General features: G+C 40.3%; 1 protein-coding gene across 5 annotated transcripts in view; it reads right to left on the bottom strand.

The window, feature by feature from the left end:
* Positions 1-23,801, bottom strand: part of JAK1 (Janus kinase 1) — a 62,284-nt gene that overhangs the window by 14,468 nt on the left and 24,015 nt on the right. For all 5 annotated transcript variants that reach the window (XM_010561527.1, XM_010561531.1, XM_010561529.1 and 2 more), the window contains 8 exons: positions 15,153-15,232; positions 14,093-14,291; positions 11,721-11,844; positions 6,304-6,457; positions 4,195-4,358; positions 3,274-3,616; positions 1,585-1,758; positions 651-808 (listed from right to left, as the gene is read on the bottom strand). In XM_010561527.1, coding sequence (XP_010559829.1) covers positions 651-808; positions 1,585-1,758; positions 3,274-3,616; positions 4,195-4,358; positions 6,304-6,457; positions 11,721-11,844; positions 14,093-14,291; positions 15,153-15,158 — 1,322 coding nt within the window. In that variant the 5' untranslated portion in view covers positions 15,159-15,232. The remainder of the gene's footprint in view (positions 1-650; positions 809-1,584; positions 1,759-3,273; positions 3,617-4,194; positions 4,359-6,303; positions 6,458-11,720; positions 11,845-14,092; positions 14,292-15,152; positions 15,233-23,801) is intronic.

The following is a 23,801-nucleotide window of genomic DNA, read 5'->3' as shown; positions in this document are numbered from 1 at the left end:
GGAGAGTAATCCTATATTTGCAACAAAAATTAGTAACAGCAACTTAGAAATATTTATATTATAATTAAAAAATTATTTAATTGTGTGCATTACACACACTCACATTTACCTGCCAAAGAGCAAGTGAAGAAAATTTTATTAAGCTCTTAGCATGCTTAATGGGGAAATCCTACATCCAACACAGTGTGCACATAAGCTCTCAGTTTTCTACATATTGCATCTTCAAACATAAAAGGAAAAGCCAAAAATGTGGGCAGAAGGGAAAATAATTGCTTTAGCTATTTAAAAAAAAACCAAAGGCTTTGTGCCTCCATCCAAGGACTCCCAGTGTCAGTGTAGATACAGTTCAACTCTGTTTACCTAAAATATTCCCATCTGTTCAACTGACAATGATCTTTATAGCTATTAGTGAAGTAAGGCTCAAAATACTCCGATAGGGAGGAAACACTGGTTTTATAGATGAGTAAGTTGATGTGGAGAGAGTTAGTGATACTTTTTCCATATAACCATTAGAAAAAAAAAAGTTATTCTACAACATTTTGTTGAACTAACAACCTTCCAAATGTCAGATTTCCTCAATGGATTCAATATGCAGTAGTATTAGAGGACTAACTATTCCAGTGAAAAAATAAAAATAAAATTTTACTAACCAAATGGGACCATGGCATCCATTTTTTATGTTGTGCTCAATCAGTGGGGGAGCCACATCTGTGCAGAGATAATGGTGGGCATCCGCTGTAAGTCTGAAGTATCCATCTATCAACGATGCAAATGACAGGGCCTCATCATGTGAGGATAGTTTTAATTCCTAAACCAAAAAGATATTTTAGTCAAGAATTCTTACAGTTCCACTAAAACATTTCAGGAATGTTTTCATATGCAGCAATTTTTGCATGAAGTGGCTAAAAAAATGTCCAGAAAGCTATGACAGAAAACCATATACATTTAGGAAACCAATACTGACCATTCTCTATCCTCCTCACTCATTACTGGCTAGAAAATTCCATTCTCCAGCATGACTTATATTCTGCTGTAATCCTACATTAGATCTGTATGGCAGACTCCTGTGCCAGGCTTTGTAAAACACCAGAAATTCAGGACGGGGGCAGTCATGTTGGCAGTCATGTTGGATTTAAAGCCAAGGGCACCCTGGCAGCTCCTTTCCAAATTCTAACAGCTGGCAGCCCACAGCAAGAAGAACTGGGTATCTATAAAACCGACCCTCCTCTCCCACCCTCCCAGGTCCTCACCCTCTGCCATCCTTGCTGAACTCCTCTTTCTTGATGCTGCTTTTGGCTATCCAAGCTGTTCAGAGGAAGGCCACGGGCCAAGAAGCATATCAAGGAGCCACCAGGCACCGGTGGTATGCAGTAACAAGTCTAGAAAAGCAACTGTGCTCACCAACTTGCTGCTCTTCTAACTAGCGTTTTTGCATTTGTACAGTGTTGAGGACAGCATATTAAACTGTTATTTAAGAGTCCCATTAGAAAATGTTCCTCAAGGAGGTTGTCACCTGTTGCCCAACAACACTGTGTCACTACAGCTTCCCATGGGAAGGAAACTTATCCAAGGTTTGGTTCTTACCATCCTTTTGTTATCCTGCTTGTTAATGCTAACTGTAGACTCCTTGATGACAATGTGGGTGATTTCAGGAAAATAGGAAAAATTGTTCCATAAGTCTCGAATTTTTTGTTTTTCTTCATCCTTTTTGTTTTTGCCATCAGACTTCTTCTTCTTCTCTTTCTCTGTCTGTACAGACTGCAGATACATTTTGGATTAAAGTATACTAATAAAACCATATTTTTTTAGCACAGTGTTTTTACACTCAACCAAAAATACATGCCAAGTTCATCCAGCTATTTTATTCTTGAATGCTTTTTGCACCGATCATCAATTCATTTACATGTTCAGTGTGTCTGTATTGCAAGGATATACTTCAGTCAAGAACAGTCCATAAGACAGTTTTCGTGAGGATAAAAGAAACCAGTCATTAGCTAGGTAACTTACCTCTTTCTCGGTATACTAGCAATAACTTTAGTAGCAGTACAAGGCTGAAAGGGTTCTGCTGAGATTTCTAAATTATGTACTTGAAATGCTCTCTCAGAGCTCAGCCCAAAGGCAAGAGCCACATTCATCTCACACTGCATGCCTGAACTGCCGACAGCAGATGAAATTCTGCATGCAGACCACAATGAAGCTGAGCATCTTACAGGTCAAAAATTACTAAGAACTACTTATTTTAAAAAGGTAAATGTTCAGGCTCAGCAAAGCTTCCTGCTAGTCACAGAAAGGCTCTCACTGTGATGAAAATCTTTGGCTTAGGCATTTAAATAAATATAATCTATAAATAAGCAGAAACAGGAGCCTTACAAGAAACAGGCTGCACTTCTTGCAAGCTTTTCTGCTCAAATAGCAGCTCTTCCTTCCCTCCCCTCCCATTAATATTATCATTTAAAACAGAAATTCTCCATCAGAGATAGAGAGAGATAGTTAGCTTACATCTAAATTAAGTGAAGCACAATGCTTTCTATGCTACAAAAGATAACTATCAGCAGGGTTCTCATCACTGTGGGGAACTGAGGCAAGCAAAAAGAGGTCTATTTGTTCAATATCATATGTGGAGAAAAACTGTAGAATATGCCATAACCCCCTTCAAACTTAGAGCATATTTAATATTTATGTATGCAAAGTACAGAAGAGATTAACCAAAGTGACCTCAATTAGCAGCACTGACACAAGGAGCAACATATAAAATATCACTGATGCGAGAAAGCTTAGCTTTCATGTCACTATATTTTAATTTATTCATGAAAAGTCTATGAGTATGAGCAAACATGGCACCTCGGGTGCCATATACAGAAAAAGCATTATCAGACTTTGATTATCAAGACAGAGCACCAAACCATAAAGGCCTCCACGGACATAATCTTTCAAAACTTGTGTCTGGTCTGGCAGATATAATACAATCTTTAATTTTCCTGATGAACAGGTTGCCCACAGAGGTTGTGCAGCGTCCATCCTTGGAAGTTTTCAAGACCAGAATGGATAAAGCCCTGAGCATCCTGGTCTGATCTCTAAGCTAACCCTGAACAGGGGGTTGGGACTATAGACCTCCTGAGGTCCCTTCCAACCTGCATAACCCTATAATCCTATGAAAGAAGTCCTTTCAATAAAAAGCTGATCTGCAGTGTCTGAAGATCATGACCATTTTTTTAACAGTTGTTATGCCCCCAAAAGCAATCCTCTAATTCCCATTTATCAAGGGATACTTACATTTGGCTTGAGCCTCCACTGAATTCCATTGTTTCCTGTTACAATGACTTCATATAGTGGGAGGATCTCACTGTCTCCACAATTAAATATATTTATTTCATTCTCAGATGAAATCAGCAAAAACGAAGTCTCAAAAATTTCTGCTCCATAATGTTTAGTCAAGGTCTCCATCGTTGATAAATATTTAACTTTCAGATCACGTGGAGACACACTACTGTCGCAAATGGTTTTGTTGTTAAACTCTTTAAGGAAATGCTTGAAAACATTATTTATCCGAATCCTGGTTAAGAAATTCCTCTGTCTGATAGACTTGTTCAAAGTTTCAGGAATATAATGCTTATAACTAGAAGGAAAAACAATGCTATGAGTTAATACCATTGTCTCCTAAACTTCTAACTCTCCAAAATGTGCAACTGCCTTACTTTGAAAGCTACAGAGAACAAGATGCAGTAAACCAGCGTGCAGCTGGTACTGTAGCAGTGGTTTACAGCATTAATAGCCAAGAGGAATTCAAATAATAACCTTATCTGAAAGCTTTTTAGTCAGATGGATACAGCCCACTCAAATCAATAACACAATTTATTCTAACAGTTTTCTCATTAGGTTGCCACTTAACAACACTGCCGTTTCTGAACTAGCTAACCAGAACCCTGAATTTACAGCAAGTCAATCGGCACCCAACACATTGGTATGCTGGGCACACTAGCTGCATAGATTTCAAATACTCTCCAGGCAAGAAAAAATTCCGGTTTTCTAATACATATCCTTCTTGACAAGGTTAGGAAGACCCACTTAGCAATAGCAGTGTTGGAGCTTGTAACTCCTGTACAGTCAGACTCTGGAAGTTAGAATGCTTAAAATCCCTTCTGGGAAGAGAATTGCAGCAGACCCAACAGTGACAAAGAAGTTATTCCAACCTACCTGATATCTTTGGGAAGCTCTGGAAGCTTCACATTTTTCTTGATGGCATAGTGAGAGATTGCAAGGACAGCCATCCCCAGACATTCGTTTTCAATTTCATGAACCTCTTGATCATTTTTAGGATCACGGATTGGTGCCAGGCCTTTCACTAAGTCATACTGACCCTTAATAGGAAGCAAGAAAAGAAAGCTATCAGATTTATTATTTGTCATAGTTTATCTATGAGCAAGCAGTATGTCGTGAGATCTCAAGCTCTCCTTGAGCAAGAAGAGTCACCCAAAACTGAAAGCCGGGACAGGAAAAGGTAGGAGAAGAAGGGGAGAGCTGTGCAATAGATGCATTCTTCTCTTAGACCAGTGAAACAGAAACACAGGCAAGCACTAGTCACCTCACAAACCCTGCTGATTTGAGAAGAAACACCAACATTTGCACCTGAGAGAAGTCTTTTTAAAACAACAGTTTGTGGAACGGGTGGAATCACCATGTGGATCGTCACAGAACATCCATCCCACGTACAGTCCACAGCATTGTGGCTTTCACCAAGAACGTGTGTGGACATCCAGGGAGAACACCTGCACTGCTCAAACACTTCCAAAACTCCTGTCCCCTTCTTTTATGTATTAGCCCACCAAAAATTCCCTTTTTTGGTAATTAACTAAAGAAAGCACCACCCCTGTCCCCTTCTAGCACCATCATGGGTTTTTTTTTCTGGTACGCAGTAAAATAGTTTGTGTCTCTGCTTTATCTCTGCCTTCCATCACCTGGTGTCTCTATGAACCTCATGCACTCACAGTCTCTAAGCCACATCTCAAAGCTGAGATTGCAAACTCTGTGGCAGCTGCCTGGCTCTGGGACAGTCTGAAAAATATTTGGTTACCAAAGAGCAAAGACATTTCTGTTGTCTTGTACTAGCATTAGTGTTTTTCTGTTTGGCCTTTTTTTAAAATGTTATTACCCAAAAGTAAAATTCTGCTCAATGCAACATTGTCTGACAATATCCATTAGGGTCCCTACTCATTCTGCAACTTAAAAGGCGTCTTCATTCTTTTTGCTGACACTCAAAAAAAGGAAAAAAAAAAAAAAGGACAAAAAACTGTTTTACAGCATGTTTTCAAACAGTGATTTTGCAAAGTTGCATGCATGTACACAGGAATGTTCACACAAAACAAGGTGTAAGTTTGATTACGCAGGAAAAAAACATTTGCTGCTTCTATTACTTTAGAATGCAAGTGGTACCATTAAAATGCACCCATAGCTGTAGCTAACTTGGTATTTTCTTGTATTGTGGTTTCACAACAAAACAAGGATTCACTGGAGCAGCTTCATGGTATCTCTTTTTCTGAAGGACACAACCATATTTCAAAGTCTGAAAATTCTGCAGTAATTATGCTCAGAATTAACAGTAAACACGTTTTTATCCAGTGCATTTCATTTGCTCATTTCACAAGCCTTCATCAACTTCAATCTTTCCATTTCTTTAGTGAAACCAGACAGTTTCTGGTTTGCAAAATCATTTGTGTGTATACAACCTTTTTTTGTACAAGAGCACAAGCTTTCTGAAATAGGGACCCTGCTTACTTGCCATGTCCAGCGTGCTGCCTGTACTGCCAACAAGTGGGAGGCACAACCAAAGGAAAGAAAAATTGCATGTAAGCAGGCTGTGTGACAGTGGTTTTATCAGTCAATGTTTTAGCACGACGCAGTAAAAAAGACTCATTAAAAGGACACCATACTGTCAGTTTTAATACTGCTACTGCTCCTCTATAGGACTATAGATGTCAAAGTTATGTGCAAATGCTTTGCAAAAGAAAAGGTGATAGCATTTATATCGAAAACCAGTTAATACTAAAAGAAAGTATGCTGTAAAAATATAGCCCTTTTTGGACTGTGATATATAGTTTCTTTACACTTATGCGTATGGGTAGATTGTTCTTCATGTAGCAAATTCTCTCCACCATGCAGAATTATGAAGAAAACACTTATCAATACTAACAGGTAAGGTTACATGTACTTTAGAATTTTGAAAATAGGTCTTTAAAGCAGCTTCTACTGGATCAAATAATTTTTGTGTGACTACAATGGCAGAGATATTTGCAAGCAACGTCTTACCTGTGCAAAGATGTATTCTAATGAATGTGCATCAAGTATAGGGGTTCCTTCTGGTGCCAGCTTTTTCTCGTAAGAGTTCTTTGCCTTCCTTGGGGAATGCCTCCACACTGAGGGTTCGTTTTCACTAGTGCCATGCCAGTTTGTAAAGTAGTATCTTGCAAGAAAAGAGGAATAAACTTTAAAAACTTTTGGGGAAATCCTCCATTTACATTAGATGCGTATTTTAATCTTTTAAAAGAAAATCAGTTAGAAGTCAAAATCCGTCAATCTTCTGCCCTGAGGTTGCAGCTTAAGTGGTCCACTGCTGAAACCGCATGCCTGGCCTGAGGAACTGGGGAAAAATGGTGTATTAGTCAAAGATCTTCAGTGTTTCCACTCAACAGTATCTCACTCAACTCACGATCCCATGCCTGCCTGCCTGTTGCATCCCTGTACAGTCCACCAAACAAGAAGCCACCACTCAGATGACAAGTACGTTTCCATCACCTCTGACATTACTTGAGGAGTGTAATACTTCTACTGTGCGTTAACCAATGGCTGGCATTTGTATTCCAAGATAAAATGGCTCATCTAAAGGGTTAACAAGACTTTAGACCTCCTCCTCTACAGGCACAGGGAAAAACAACTGCACTATGCCTCACCCCCCCGGAATTTCTGCTTCCCTTTGGTTTTGGATGGAGCTGGTGAAAAATGCACGAATTCAAATCACCCAGTTTCAAAGGGACACAGTCAAATCTTCCGTGTATGTGACAAACATGCTTTTTACTCATATCTGTACACAAAGCTATTTAATTAAAAACCTGCTAAAGGAGTTGGTGTCTACTGAAAATTAATGAAATTTTTGAGTTCAAGCTCTATTAGCACCTTTTGAGAAATCTTTGCCTAAATTACTCCAGAAATATGTGTTTATCTGGGTTCTAGTAACATTTAAATCAAGTAAAGTTTAATTAAATCTGGTTTGAATCAATGTGCCTTTTGCAGAGGTTCATGCCTTGCACATGATCATGAACTACTTACAATTAAAAGGTTACAGCAGAGCAGATTTACCCAACTGCTAAGTAGGAATGATTTCTAGAAGAATATGTCGATCTAATTCCAGAGCAGCATTCAGCACTAGCAAAAGCAAACAATGCAGAATTATTGCATTGTGTATATATATTACTGCATTAATACAAAGGGTGGTGTGATATCAGACATTTCTGATGGACAGTGACCACCGTGAGCATTGCCTAATTTGTTTCACATTACCGTGAATCTCGACAGCAAAGCTTTTAACGTCTACCTAAATATGTGATCAAAATCATTCAGAATTTTTGTGACCAAAATGAGATCAAACAGCTTTACACAGGAAAAAGACAAATGAATGTGAATGTTAATAGACACTGCACATAAAAGTAGTAGTAAACAAAAAGGGAGTGGAAAAAACCTAAGGTTTTAGGTAGAAAATATTGAGGCATGTGATATCCAACTCCTGAATTGGAAATACACGTTTTCTGTATCGAAAGAAAAAGCTGAACAGATAAAGTACCTTATAATCTATGAACACTTTTTGAGATTACAAGTAAGAAATCTGTTTAAATAACAAACCACTATCTTGCCCAAGCAGTTTCATTTCAAATATAATGCAATAAAAACTGCAAGGGATGTGTCGTGGAAGACAGGAAGACAGCAGGAAGGCAGCAAGTCAACTGGCAAATGCTTAAGAACATTATGGTGCAGAACAACCCACATGCAAAAGTATGTGTTTTAAAATACGTGCCTATATCTTTGTGACTTGCCTCTGACCAGAATGGGAGTTCATGGATTAAGCCCCAGTTCTGCAGTGGTTGGGACTGGTGTGTATCAGTCTCAGTGCAAAGTCAGGATCTCAAAGAGCAAAATAAAATTAGTACTTTTAGTTCAGCACCATGTGTTTTCATCACATGTTATCTGTACAGTAAGTTGACCATTCAAATGACGAATGGTGTATCAAATTACTCTTAAAGAGATGAGACTTTCTGTACAGTGTTTCTGTCCATCCTTTCTTTTTGGTAAGTCTTTTTAAGTCCCCCAAAAGCATGTATCTAGGAACACCAACACACAACTATGCCAAAAAATCCTGACAAGTTCTGTAAGATACTGCAGAACTCCTTTGGATGAAGCATAAAAAGCAAAGCAAAGCAAATCCTTCTGCCTCCAGGAAATTACTTTGTTTCTGTATTTTATAAGATGAGTGAAAATTAATAACTCCAATTCTTTTGGTATTTCCTGAAAATAATTATGGGCAAGGTATTGTGTATTGTTGGTAACTGAGAGGAGAATTTGCTCCTTTCCCTATTAAACTGCACTGATTAAGACAACACTTAAAAGTTACAATAAAAATTAGAGCCCCATTGTTTGAGGAACCATATAAATAAAGGAGAGTCTCTGCCTTGAAGAGACCAATTAACTTGTGGTACGGGGGAGGCAGATCATTACTATTCCACTTTCACAAACAGAAATGGGAGCAGAAGCTTTCCAATGCAGAAGTCCTGCAAATGACCTGGAAAGGAGACAGCGTGCTCCTGAGTTTCAGGAGCATGACCTACCCCTCCTTTTGAACGCTTTAGCCCAGGGCAGGCACCTGCGGCATGGGTGCTGCAGCAGGGAGGGGGGATTTGGGGAGTCAGCCCGAGCAGGTCACCCCTGGGACAGAGCAGTTTTGCACTTCATCCGTTCAATCTGGCCAAGGAGCGGTGGAAACGCTGGAGTGGGACTTGCTGTCCTCTTTCACCTATAGCGGGCTCCAATAGTCCTTCTTTCCAGAGTTTCCAGAAACATGTGTATTGGGTCCCTTCTCCATGCCAAGAGACACTGCTACCTCTGGCTTAAAGACAATCCAGCTGTGGAACAGTTAAACTCCTCCTCCATCAGCTGGTGTGCTAATTAGTCCAGAATATTAAAAAAGGTGTGGGGTTTTTTTTTTTTTAGCTCCCCCCCCCCCCCCCAAACTTGAGGCAAGTGAAAGAAATACAGGGCTAGTTTCAAAGTTTCTAGTGAAAAGCAAGGCCCTTTAAAGTATTATGAAAAGTATACCAGCTGGCACAGATTTGATGGGGAGAGGAGGAGGATGGGAAGTCCACACAATCAGAAACCAAATCTAAAGCTTTCAGCAGTGGGAGAAAAATCGAACACCTAAAAGCACTTGAAACTACTCACATACCTTCATTTTATATATATATACGTAATTACAATAGGAGATGACTAAATCAATTCTAACAATGTAATGAAATTTCAGAAAGTGGATTGTCCATATAAAAATTATTTTGTCTCTAAATGATTACATACAGTCTAATAGACTGCACTGTTACATAAGCCCAGACCATTTTCCTTTTTCAAGAGGAATTCTGCCTCTTGCAGAGCTCAGAATAAACAATATTCATTTAGAGAACAGTTTCACAATCATGTATTGCTCATAGTTTTTCAGTGCTCTGCCCTGCTCTCAGTTCAGATGCCCAAGCCAAGACACGCGATAGATCAGAAATGAAAGAAAGGAAAATACCACTTCACCAATACACTACATTATTCCTAGGGAGATGGGAATATTTAGATTTTAGCGCTTAACTCATACAGGCTCTTCTTAAATGCATATGAAATTACTTTAAATTCAAATTATTGGCCCAAAGTTTGCCAATTTCCATGCATGGAGTACATCTGACAAAAGAGACGCCCCTGCCAAACTTCAAATCCCAACTCCAAACCTTAAAAAAATAAACCACCAGAACTTTTACATACAGAAAGCAGGGCACATTCCATAGCTTCATTGTGTAAAATGGTAGAACAGAAAAAAATCCAGAAAACAAAAGTTCAACATGGAGTAATTTTGCCCATATACCTAAAGTTTGATAGAGATGTGAAGAGCCAAAGAAGATTTATAAGAGGGAGCTGTTAAAGCAGTTTTAAAGAAGGTGGTGTTACCCACCATGCAAGTAAGATGCAGTAGGACTGAAAGAGTACCTGGAGAGAGCTCTCATCCCTCACCCAAAGCAGAAACATATAGAAACATATAAACACCAAACACAGCGGAAACTACTTTTAAAGAACTGAGTTAAAAAACCAGCATCATACTTCTAATTAGAGGACTAAATTCCCACAACTACATTTTTTAAATACTACCTTCTTTTACTGAGAAAAGCACACCACATCGAAGAATTTCAGTATCAGGGGAAAACACCCCAGACTCACATTATACCAAGAAATTTTTTTATTATCCAGTACATGGTTAATCTGACTGATCTCTTAAAGCAAGAAAGAGCACTTAATGCTCTGTAAGAGGCCATTAGAGTCCTCAGAGCTTCTTTTAGAGTCACTCAATTCCATTACTGTACGGTGTTTATCTGCCAAACTTAATCACAGCTGTTGAACTCTGAGATTAGCTGAGGTTCGGCCATTAATACCACTAATAGACTGTGTTAAAGAAAAAACTGTAATAACCTCTTCCTCTTCTAAAAATAGGTATCAGTGGTATAATTACTTGAAAAGCAAAGATCTTTTTGTTGACTTTTTTTTTTTTCTTCTCATAACAGTTCATCCAACAACAATAACAATCCCAGTCTGGCACAAAAGTAATCAGAATCATACACTTAAAGCTCATATTGATACAAGAAGAAAAGTCAGAATAAAAATAATAATAAAAAAAAAGAACGTAGCATAATGTGCAGAATTAGATTTCTATCAAATCCTAAAAGGAGGACAACCTTTCTTTAGCTAGAGTATGTGAGAGTGCTCAACAGCTGCCAGCATTACTGCTTTCATTTTCCAGTGGATGAGGGCTGGTGTACCCATTCAGCCCCAGAAATCTCAACAGGCTATGTGCTGTATTTTAAGAAAGCCACCTGAAGTTCAACCTGATGGTACATGATGGATAAAGATCCTGGGAACAATGGTTTCTATTTTCTGATGCTTTCTCCAGTCTAATGCATGCCACCCGCAGTGAGGTCACACTGATTCCCCTACAGTCCTGGAGGAGAATTTCAAAAGCAACAGCATGTTGCTTTTTCCTTTCAAGTTAATAGTAAAATTCCCATTGACTTCAGTAGGAGTACAGTTCACTTTCAACACTTCAAAAGGAAATTGAAACATGCAAAATACTGACACAATAAACCAACATTTTTGAGCCCTTTTTTCAATTTAGCTTTTAGCTAGTTCAGTCACCTACAGCTTTGTGGCTACAGGTTCTTGCATTTTTTCAACTTCTGGGGCTTTTTTAAGGTTATATAGCAAAGATGAAAAAAAATCAGGAGACATTTTAAGCTTTTACTGTTAATCTCTTATCTATGCTGTGAAAAGCAAGCTGCTTCTTTTGGTTTTGCTTTCCTGCTTCTTCAGTGAGTTCAGCAGTAAGAGTTAGAGCATCTACATATGGTTAAGGAATCATTTTTCAGATACTATGCGCTTACCTCATTCGATAATGGAGCCGGTGTGATGTTTTTTCATCTATCTTAAAAACCTGGTTTGGTGCATACCAGAGTCTTCTGTTTTCATCATACAGTGCAAAGAGATTATGGCACAGAGGAGATATAGCTGTCAGAGAAAAGTAAACAAACGTGTGAATCACAAGGCTACAATACATATGCACACCCCAAATATACAAATGCATAAAGCAAATATCTGATCTTGCGAAACAGGCCATAAAAAGAAACTGATACTAGGATTAGTTTAAAACAAACACTAGAAAGTTACGGTTAAAGTGGAACTGCAAACTGCACATTGGTTCACTCCATTGGGTTTATTGTGTATTAAAGAACGTATCGTTTCAGCTACTTCTAACATTGAACTTATTCTGAAATCCTGATTTTGTCTGAACTTAAGAGGAAATGACTTAAAAATCTTCACTTTTTCCAGATCACAGAAATGGGTGTTTTAACAGAACCACTCAGCAATACCACAACTTTGTTCTCAGTTTTATTTTATTAATAAATTTTACTCCCATAGTTGAAAGACAAGGTTTTAGTGAAACAGTTAAAATCCCCTTCTCATTAGCAAACAAGCAGAAAGCATAACGTGTAATTTTTCCATTCTTTGCCAATTCAACAGAGGGGTTTCCAACAAAGAACAGACTTTGACTTGTATGTCTATGCCGACCTGTTTTAACCTTTGCATTTACATCATCCCAGAGAAAAACAGGCTATGGAGTGTTTACAGGTCTACCATTGTTTGAATTCCTTGCTTCAGTCTCCTGCTCAATAGGAGGCAGTACCTTTTTGCAAAAGCCCTGGTCAGGCAAGCAGCAAAGTTGCAGAGAGCACCATAGCATGTGCTTAAGTGTCTTTCTGAAATTGGGCCAACTGCAGAGCGCTTTGTTGGGGTCCTGCAGAATTCAGTGAAAACATTTCTACTGTGTCTTGGGGAGAGAGCGCAGAAGGGAAGAAAAGAAGCCAAGGCAATAAAAACTGAAGAGCCTAATTGCAAAGATCACAGAAGGTCGGGTTGGGCAGCCACTGCCTCCTGCATGTCAACAAGCAGTATGTAGATGCCATCAATGGTTTAACATTCAAGTTGTGATTTACAGCAGAGACCAGCACCACAGGCCTGCTGAAACAGGTAAACTTTTGTACTTCACTAGCACGTGCTGTGGACTTAATGAAAAGCAAGAGAAGGTAGAAAGAAGTTCCCTTATGGAAGGCTCACTTGAAGTCATTTTTTCAAAGGTTTTAAACTTCCAACAGAAATTACTGGGAGCAGTTGCACATTATGTGGGTTCACACCCATACAAACAGCAGCAGTTCACAGCTCTTACAGGCTGACATGAATAGGTGGGTTTTAAGTACTTCTCATTTTCATTAAAACTATTCAAAAACAATGTGAGTACTTATTTGATGAGGTTTGTCCTTCAGATTCCCATCATTCCTGCCTTTCCAATGGAAGAGAAGCAATTAGGCAAATGAACTGAAGGGTACTCAATGTTACAAGAATCAAGATGACATGGGAAAAGAAAACATTTTAAAGCTGACGGGAAACTTATGCCCAGTTCACCTGTTTATTACAGCCAGATTCACCACTCCCATATCAGCTGAATAATATTTAGTGTTCCATGAAGCCTGGGGAACACAAAATTGGGATCAGAGCGGGCAAGAACCTTAGAATTGTAAATATAAACATATACTGGTTCATGAGCCTCAAACATAGATTAAATCCACTAATTCCAGTAGAATTACACATATTCAAATATTTTGCTGAGTCAAGGACCACAGTGACAAAGCAAGAAATCTTCATTATACATTTATGCATTACCGCAATTGTGCACAGTTCAGGTAATCTTAACTGGTGAATAACTCTCTGCAAAAAAGTGTCAAGTAACAGGAAACTAAAACCGGAGAAGTAACAAACAGGTTTGGGATTTTGTGTTTTGTGGTTTTTTTTTCATTAGCGCTCTCCAAAATGTGTTGTAACACAGGACAGATCCTGACAGGCTTACCAACTAGTATATGAGGTAAAACCAGCTTTGTGTTAACTTATTTGTATATGGTATCTCCTCTTCTCTTCAAAGAAACCTAATCACCACACCCAAATCAAAAAAATCAGTAGCTGTATCTGCCAGGGTGGGAGATCATCACTTTATACTAATCTCAAGACAGTCTCTCCCACCATTTCTTCCACACCAAGCAGTTTAAGAACTGCCCAAGCAGACCCTTGGCAAAAGTTTCCATCCTAGACTACATAACATGCATATTTCTTCTATAAACATTGACTTACACGCAGAGAAGGATGCATCGCTTTCGATATTGTCAGGCCTTGCCACTGAGAACTTATATAAAATCCATATACTCACAACACCTCTGTGCAGCTTCAATGCACAGCTCCTCCGAGGTAAACTCGCCACTGGTGTAACAAATAGGATTTTTATCTTGCAGGTAGAAAAGTATTTCTAAACCCTGATGCTGAGCTTCCAGGTTTACTTCGGTCTTCTTTGTGCTCCTCATTTTTGCACAGAAAGCCATGGCTTTGCAATCTTCTTTTACATTTAGATACTGAAAGTGGAGGAAAAATAGTTAAGGAAAACATGAAGAGTTTGAATATTTGTCAGAACACAAATCCACTGCTTAATGAGGCTACTGCATACTGTGATGGGCTAGGCACAGCATTTCTCAAAGTCTTCACATTGGGAACCTGATTATTCAAAATCAGTACTTCTCATAAATGAGGGAAAAAGTGAAAAAAGAAATGTCAAGGATTATTCTGTTTCTGGTAACTCTGGTCCAAATAATTCCCTTCTGTTCTAGTGGTTCCACAACTATTCTAGAAGGTTTCTCTTCTTACTGTAAAGCAGGAATAACTTTCACATCCTTAAGCACCTAACTGGCTGAAAAACAATACTTGAGGCTGGGTAATATAAACAGTACAATTTATATTTCCTTTAAAAAAAAAAGTTAGCTTCTATTTTTACAATCTCCTTAACAGCTAAATATTTCTGACAGTTTTCTCCCCTCTCACCCTTTGTCTTTTAAACTCCTGATACTTAATGTGTCATGGTGAAATGAGCTTTATTGGAGAGTTATTTTATTATTATTACTTCTCTCTCTCTCCAGAAGAAAAGAGTAGCACTAAGTAGGTTTAATGCAATAGCTTTTAGACTGCCAAGAATGCATACAAGGCAGCTCTGACTCAAAAGAAAATGCGTTTTGCATTTTATACCCGGTGCTTAAATAGAAAGAGCCGAAAGGAAATAGATGAACACACACTCCGGGTATTATGGGGTCTGCGTTCCATGTTTTACTAAGCTTGAGCTCAATTAATAACAAAAGCCCAAACCACCAATTCTATAGTTTATGAAATTAATCCTCCCACTGAAAAACAAACAAACAAAAACCAAACCTCAAAAGCCAACGCACCTGCATTTATGTGACTGTCTGATCCTCTACACAACTGAAATGGATTATCTTCGTGCTCTCCAAGAGCAACTTGACTCTGGCTGACAAAAAAAAAAAAAAAAAATTGTCAGGAATGGCTTTGTACAGTTTGAGGCACAAAATATATGGTCAGGCTGATAAAACGGCACTTGCAATCCAAGGGAATCTTTCCATTAATATAATTGAGATATGGATCTAGTCTCAACCAAAGACAGTCATAGCAAGCATCTAGGAGTCTATGTAAGTCTACTCATTTCTTTTGGCTCTTTCGGTGCACTGGCTGAGACGCAAACAAAAACCAGGGGGGGAAGCCTCAGTTATTCATTGGGGGTTTTTCATATTTTCAGAGCACCAGCCATCAGTTCAGTGTTGTACTCATTGCAATCCATAGCTGTGACACCAAAGCAGCATTCCGCTCTTTGCTTTATCTCCTTCATGGCTTTTGAAGTCACTTCATTCTTCACATTTTTAACTACATATTGCTAATTCCAATTCTTCCCCAGTGTCTATTGTTTCTTCCCCTTCCAGATTATCAGGTTTTTTCTCTGTTTTATTCTCCTTTGCTCTATGAAAGGTGCAGAGCCTTGGGTGGGCGGCAGAGAATAAGGAAGCTACTCAAGAGAGCATCATTGCAAGGGTCATATTTCTCTTAGAGGAACCCTGTTCACAACGAGTGCAGCCCATGCCTTCAGTACCTTCAAGCAACACGGGCACCTTCCAAGAGCCTACTTGTTTTTTTTAAGCCTTATCTAACACCACAAACCACATCAGTATTCTGGGGCTGGTTTGCAAAACTACTCCCACCCAAAGTCAGAGGCTATCCTTACCACCTGAAGCAAACCGGGAAAACTTCAATACCATCTTTTTTTAATGTAGGTGTGACAGTGCTTCTATTTAAAGTATTGTCTGATACCAGGACTGTAAAATCAATGAGACACTACAGGAATACTCAAGAAGCAGGTGGGGAAAGAGTGGGCACTGGTAAGACGTCTCCCTGATCCCAGTCCTGATGGTAAGAGCATCAGTGAAAGATGATGCTTGCATGCTTGAAAGGCATGGGTGTATGTTTCTTTCCAAAGGTGGACAGGCTGCTCCTCTCCCACTGGCGTGGGAATAAGCCAGAAGAGGAAGGAGTCTGGACTTCTTGAAGAGAAGGAGGATGTGGGACTCCATTCTGCATCTCCAAAGAGACTCCCATGCTCTGGCGCTGGTCCCACGTCACTGCCCATCAGCCACGGCTCCACGCTCTCAAGGGGAAACCAAGCGTCCCACCAGCTTTTCCTGGGGTAGTCACTAATGAAGTGCGACAGTAAACTAAATGTGACAAAACGTGTCTAAACTGAACATGACAGTACTGCTGGTTTGGTATACATCATCCATCACTCATCTGAGGCTGAAAGACTCCTCCATTTGTATTCTCCATCCCTCCTTTTTCTCTTCTCCCCTATCTCTGCCAAAATGTACTTGAACTAAATGTGTATTGGTTTTGCTGCAACAGCATTAGGCCTTAATCTGATATAGCAGACTTCAATGAATAGTGCTTTATAAGCCTTAGGCTTAGTCTGGAGAAAGTCTGACAATGCCACACAAACTGCCCTTGTGCTTGGAAAGTGCCCAGCAAACGTGATACTATCATACAAAAAAATAACATTTAACAGCCTAGCACACATTTACAATTAAATTGCATGTTCCTTCCATCCATGCCACTTTAATGCTAAATTTGAGTTTCCAGACATATTCCCTCAGCAGTAATATGGGGGAGAAGTAATTGAGAGCATGATTACAGGAACACATAGACAAGCCAGTAATTATTTCTGCACAGCACCATAAAATTTAAATGTGAAAGGTTAAAGATATTAGCTTTAATCTAATTGAAAATACTCCCTTTTAAACAACATATCTTATAACTGAAACTCAATATATTTTAATGTCTGTGTAGGCATAATACTAAAAAGATTGTCCAGACGTTTTAAAATGTGAAAGGAAATAAAAAAACATTGCCTTCTCGCAGATTCATAAATCAAAATTGTTGCTTTTCAACACAGCGTTCTTTGGTTTTGCTTAATAGCTCGTACTCTTGTTTCTAATCGCAGCAGCAATTCCCAGAATCCAAAAAAAAACCTTAGGTGCTGCTTTATTTACAATATGCTTTGGGGGATGAACCAAACCAACCAACATCCAATCTCTAACTTGCTATTTACTAACAAGTTTTCCAGATATTCCCATGCTAAATGTCAGGAATTCACCTTTTTAAAAATGCATCTTAATCTTCCAAAAAAGTCTCCTTTGAACAAGACAAATTCCTGCTCTGTCTCAGCAGTAGCATCTTTTACCAGTCCTACACAGTAATATTATCATACGTACAGGTCATGGCACCTGGTGCCAGCCAGGACAGCATTACGGCAGCCCTTTGCTCCTCTAGACCCCGCTGCCTGCAGGCACATACTGGCAGCCGTGCGACTGTCCCCCGTGCGAGGCTCACCACAGTCGCATGTGCGTGACTCAGAGCTCCCCGTGGCCATTACATTAGGTCTCTTGCAATCTTAGGCATCACATTACACACCCCTCATGCTTCATCTCAGAAATCTGAAGGGGATTTTTATCCTCTGCCGCTTACAAGGTTTCAGAGCCTCAGTGGACCACTGTTTTTGTGTATCTTCTGCAGATTATCTCCCTCCCTTGTGAATGTTTCCCTAATCAACTTACAGATACCAGCTGTATCCTTTCTCAGACTGCATTTTGCTTGCTTGCACCATGCTCCACTGGTCTCTTCCTGCACCACAAGCTCCACTTTCCCCTGCTCATTCTTTCAGCACTTCTCAGCACTTAACCCATCCTCTTCGAGCAGCACTACTCCAGGGGACACGACGTAAGACAACAGGGATGCACTCAGTCTCTGCTGGGAGTCTGACTGACAGGACAGAATTTGCTTTTTTCAAAGCACGTTTTCTCTTCACCCGATTTCTGTTTCTCATGGTGGAAAGAGTCTTTTGTGACACATGCTGCAAAATATTTAGGGGAAGGTAGGACAGCCCAATCTCAAGATTCTGCTTGTTAACTCCACATGCCTTACAGCCTTTTGAGCACTTGCCAAAGCAAAAGGTTTCTCTGGTGATTTAAAATTCTGACCAATGTATACACACATACCTGCCACCTTCTTAAAAGTCTGTATTTCAGTTGCAGAGTAAGTCAGCTAGTTGGCAGGGTGAGCAAACCCCCAGCCCGGTGCACCACCAGCAGAGGGGGACAATGATTCATCCTTCATGCTAGGGTTACAACCGGGAAACTAGGGATTCTGAGTGCACACAGGCACAAAAACAAAACCATGCACCCACAATTGCCAAAACCCGCACATCATTTCTTTGGATTAGGTCAACAAACAGATCTGGGCCCACAGAAAGTTTTTTTTTTTTCTCATACACCGATGAAGCACTTACAAAATTTTAGTATCAGAAAGATGAAAAGTTAAAAAAATAGGGAGACGAAATTCTAAAGGCGGGTCATTCAAAATAATTTTGTTTCTGGTTTGGCTATGAAACTATTAAGACTTAATGAAAATTTGGGCGAGAAAAATATTTGGTAAAAACTCATGTTCTTGCCTATAACTTGCCATGGCCAAGATCCCCTTTGTAAAAGTGGTTCATGCCCAACAGTCCTAGCTTTTCTAAGGAAAAAAGACAAATGTACAACATTGTTAAATAACCCCTTCACGCCTCTGTACTCCTCAAAAATCAAAGAAAGAAAAGGCGGGGGCATAAATTAAATGCTTTAGAAACTATTTACAAATCCTCCTTGAACCAGAAGGAAGAAGTTAATTCACTCTTGTGGAAGGAGGAGCCTGGGCAAGCCCGCCTGGCTCCGAAGCCTCCTGTAAAGCCCAGACATCTGCACCTGGCCCTGCTGAGGGCCTCCCCTCAACAAAAATACCCCGAAACACAAGAAGAGCTTCGCTGCAATAAGGAAACAGAGGATAAAAGCGTCAGCTGGGAGATACTTCAAGACGTCAGACAACAACAGATGCTGCCTCCAAGCTCCACTGGGCTATTTTTAAGAAAACTTCTCACCTGAGCTCAAACAAGGCTATAGATGCCACACTGCTTCAGCTCCTTATCTGAGCAGCCAAGGGATTTGTGGGTTTTTTTACCCCAACACAGTTTTCTCGCTCTCAGCGGGACACATCTAAATTTTTCCTGGCAGAGCTGCCGCAATTCCCAAAAGAGACGCACTGTGACACGGAGGAGATGCATGGCAGAGCTGCCGTGCCTGCCAAGAGAAATGCCCTCAGCTGCCTGAAAGCTGCTGCCTGCATGTGCTGCCCAGCTGGACCCCATGGACCCAGCACCCTTTATTTTCCATTCATAAAATATTTTAATGGGCAAAGGGAAAACACGAAACCCGCACAGGTTTTGAGAAGCAGCGTCCCAGCGCACATCCACGCTTAACCTGAGGCAAACCTGCGCAGTGAGACCTGCTCGGATTTAAAAATGCAAGTTTTGCTTCCTGCTCGTTTGGGGAGTTCTGACAGGAAAACAAGACTCCGGTCGGCTGCTGTCCCCGCCGTGCCAGCCCTGCTACACCACCACCCCTGTGCTGGCCACACTTCTACCATAAACAAAGATCACAGAAGCAAAATGCAAAGATGAAAGGTCTGCTTTGGGGGGGAAAAGTCCCTAAAATGTGAGAAGAGGAAAATCCCAGGTAAACTCTGACCAAACCAGAACTCTGAAGCACCATTTGCAAGCTCTTCCTCTTTTTTTCCCCCTCTCAGCCAGTTTGGTTTCTGGTTTCATGACAGGGACAGAGCCAGGGGATGTTTATGATTGCTTATGCTAAGAAAGTAACAGATAGGCTTTCCTTAAGCATGCAGGGCATGCCATTTTTGTAGTACTCATAGTTTATGTCAGCCCAAAAGTTCTCAATTATTATTATTTTTTCAACACACTAGTAAAGAAACCTGTCACAGCTTGTACAACATGGGACATGCACCTAATCTAGCATAACCTATTAGAGACTCATTTAAAATAAACCGAGGTGCTCTACTTAACTTCATAAATTTTAACAAGAAAAAACAACAGTAACAATACAAGAGCAAACGGTGACGAAGCAGCACATTAAAATCCCAGATCACTGAAGGGGCCATCGCACTGCTGACCGACCACCCTCCCACAGCAGCCCTGGGAAGGAACAACCACCACCACTGTAGACAAAGGTTGGACCAGCCTCGATTAAGTAAAGCTCACGGGAAAGAAAAAGGTAAAAGACTTCTCATTAAAGTTGAACATGACTGTACACAGAGCTCCTTCAGGTCTAAAACTCTTGTCCAAGTAAGCCTGAGGACAGCAAATGTTCAGCACCACCCTCCCTGCTGCTTATGATGCCCATGTCTTCTTCTGACCCATGGATCTGCTCGCTACGCTAACTCAGCTCTCAATGCTCCCATTAGCTAAAAACAAATAATTTAAGATAAACTATAGTAACTACTATCTGTGCTCTTTTCTGGGGATGTTTCTTTCCAGTCACACTGGAAGAAAAAAGGCCTTTAAAATATTGTATTTGGAAATTCAAGAACCAAAATGCTACAGGACAGAATGAGGTTGCCTTTTTAACTGTATTTCAGTCCTTTCTGTGCACATGCAATATTTCATCATCTTTATGTATGTGATCACATGCTATTTTTTTCCACAGGCCTCTATCACTGAATGTGCAATTCAGTATTTAATTTATTTTATTCATTTATTCACAGTGATCTCACCACATGCTGTTTACTTCTGCCCCAAAACTAGAATTACTAATTCCCCTTGGGTTTTTCTATAGTATTCATACTGCGATATGACTGATCTATGTTGTAAAACTTTGTTTTAAAAATCAGGCTGAGAGCGCATATAACGGAAATTTTCAGCAAGAATAGTTAATGCGCAGCAAAGTTCTTAAGAACTGAAAAACAGGGTGCATACAATCAGGTATGTGAGCCAGCCTTCATTATTCACATACTTTTATTAACAGATGTTATACATTTCCATTTTTAGCAACCTAACTCTGAAAAGCAGAGGAGGCAGACTCCTGTTGCATCCCCTTACTGACTGCTTCAGACGAGACCCAACACGTTACGAACCCACTCAATTCACTGTCGCACTATGAGAACTAACCGTGCTTGTTTCCTGTGCTTTTCCAACGCAATTTCAGCTACTTCTCTGAATTTTGTGACGTGTCACCTATGTGGGAAGAAGTTTTTCAGCTCGCTCAGAAAGCTGCGTGTTAATTTACCACGTTTATTGTCCTGTCTGCAATGGCTGTTGCAGATGCATGAGCACATGCACAGAGTCACATTTTCCGCTGTATTACTTGATCTTTCCAGCCTGATGTTCCTTTGGATACAGACTGGGCTTCTATGAGAGGAATAGTGACGAACAATTTTTATAGCTTGCTTCTAAACTATAAATGTGTACTTGATCCTTTCTCATTCACAATTTCTGGTATAACAACTTCAAAAGATACAATTCTTGCGAAGCTTACAATCTGTTACTATATCCTTGTACAGTCAATACTAACCCCTTTTCAGCTAAAGAAGTATCAATTTCCTTGGAGGTAAACATATTCATGTACCAAGCTTCAAGTCATCATGGAAACCTACCAAACAGTGACATGATTTTTATGTAATTACCATGTAGCCAATGCTCCAAAACCTATTACATGCAAACTAGATGAAAGTTCTTTTTGTTTTGTTTTTTTTTTCCCCACAAGCCAACTATCTAAAAAAAGATCCTTATTACTAAGATTGATGCTAATGGGACTGAAGGGGGATTCCAGCCTTAAAGAGATTTGCACGGACAATCTGTTTTTATTCCTGCCTGGGACACAGCATTAATGATCCTTTTCCTTCCTTTATGTTCTCCTCCACGCCGCTCACCTACATTCCCACTCTGTCTCTGCGCTAGCACGCAGCTAGCAGTTTGCACCTTTCAGATGTGATGGAAGTTCACTGGCAAAGAGCCACGTCATCTTCCCGGCAATGAAGCAGATCTTCAGGAAATGTGGCCTCTTCCTGGTGGCACTGCACTGATTTAAGGGGTTTCCTGAAGTTCAGTTCAGATGCGTGGAAAAACTTTCAGGAAAATCAGTCGATGTGGCAAAGACCTCCAAATCCACGTTTTCTTGGAAGAGAAAGTGTTAAATGTATGCAAAGCTTATTCTTTCTGGGCTTACCTGGCAAGTGATCCTCATCAGGTTACTAGAACTGGATGTGGCAAGACTAAGCATGTGCTCTTCGTGCCCCAGTTAAAAGCTGAAACTTCAGTGAAAGCTACTATAACGTGCTCCACAATTGGGGCACGCAGAATGAACACAGGGTCACGTACATCAGCTCTGCTAATGCACGGTAACTCTTTCAACTCAAGAGTCTTTGGTCGTATGCCCAAGCCAAAAGTCAGCGCAGCACTTAAGTCTACGAGGAGGTGCTGAAGCCCAGGGAAAGGCTCTGCCTTTTCCAAGGGAGGAAAACATGCTGTAGTCGTTGCACAGATCCATCAGAAAGGCAGGGGTAGAAACAAACATAGAAAGAAGAAAAACCGCTACAACGCATGCGATGTTCTCTGCTGACTGGAAGACTACAGCGGGCTAACGTCATCACACGACTCACTGTGCCGTGCATGTACGTGGCAAGAGCAGCCATCCGGCCAGGACCGTGCTGGGGTTTAGGAGCACAAGGGGCATTCATTGTCCAACAACGTGATAGGACTTCTACAAACCTTCAACACCTACCTTTTTTCTCCTCCACAAAATGACATAGTAATTCAAGGTCCCTTTGCTCCCTGAATATTTAGGGACTACCAGCAGTTCTCCTAAACAGGAAAAGCCACCAGGAAGGACACAAAGCACCTTCATTGTCCACATCTTCCAGACGAAGGTCTGTAACTGCAAAACAACTCCCCTCTTTAACCAGACTGGAGCAAGAGAGGTCACTTCGTCCTGCTCTCCTGAGCCTTAAAATCTCAGAGATGTCACCATGCTGAAATGTTTGATGAAGAAACCTGATGTCTGAGGACTCACTAGGCATCTACAGGCTCTCCTCCAAGTTCTCCTCATAAGCCAAATGTTTTATACACCACAGTCCATCCCATCTGCACCTTACTCACTTAACTGATTTAATTTCCTCAGCAGTCTATGCATGTGGAGAAGAGATGAACCTCAGGTCCTAGACGGGCAATCCTGGCACCACACTGTTCCATGCTCAGCCCTGCTCTGCTGGGTAATTACTTAGACTGAGAGTGTACCTGGGAGGGGGTTGTTTTTCTTGCAAAACCACTACATCACCTTTAGCACAATACGGAGAAGATACATCCTTTCAGGTACAATGATCATCTCCACTGGCGCTCCTCAACAAGGCAATCCTACATTTTACTTTCTTTTAAGGAAAAAGCAAGCTTAGATTTATTATGACAGCAGCCGGATTTCCGATCATGTCTTAGATCTTTAGTAAGAAACAAACCAAAACAAACAAACAGCTGATGTCTAGCAAAGTCAAGACTGGTGAGACACCACAAGAAACATTATCAGCATGTCTCTTCTGCAAATGAGTAGAGAAGGAGAAATTAAATGACTTGCCCACTTACCCAGGAAATCAGTGCCAGCATT

The sequence above is a fragment of the Haliaeetus leucocephalus genome, unplaced genomic scaffold, assembly GCF_000737465.1.
Source record: "Haliaeetus leucocephalus isolate CR32 unplaced genomic scaffold, Haliaeetus_leucocephalus-4.0 Scaffold147, whole genome shotgun sequence".
Classification (NCBI taxonomy): domain Eukaryota; kingdom Metazoa; phylum Chordata; class Aves; order Accipitriformes; family Accipitridae; genus Haliaeetus; species Haliaeetus leucocephalus.
The sequence above is the reverse complement of the archived record's forward strand: the minus strand, read 5'-3'. Positions and strand labels throughout refer to the sequence as shown.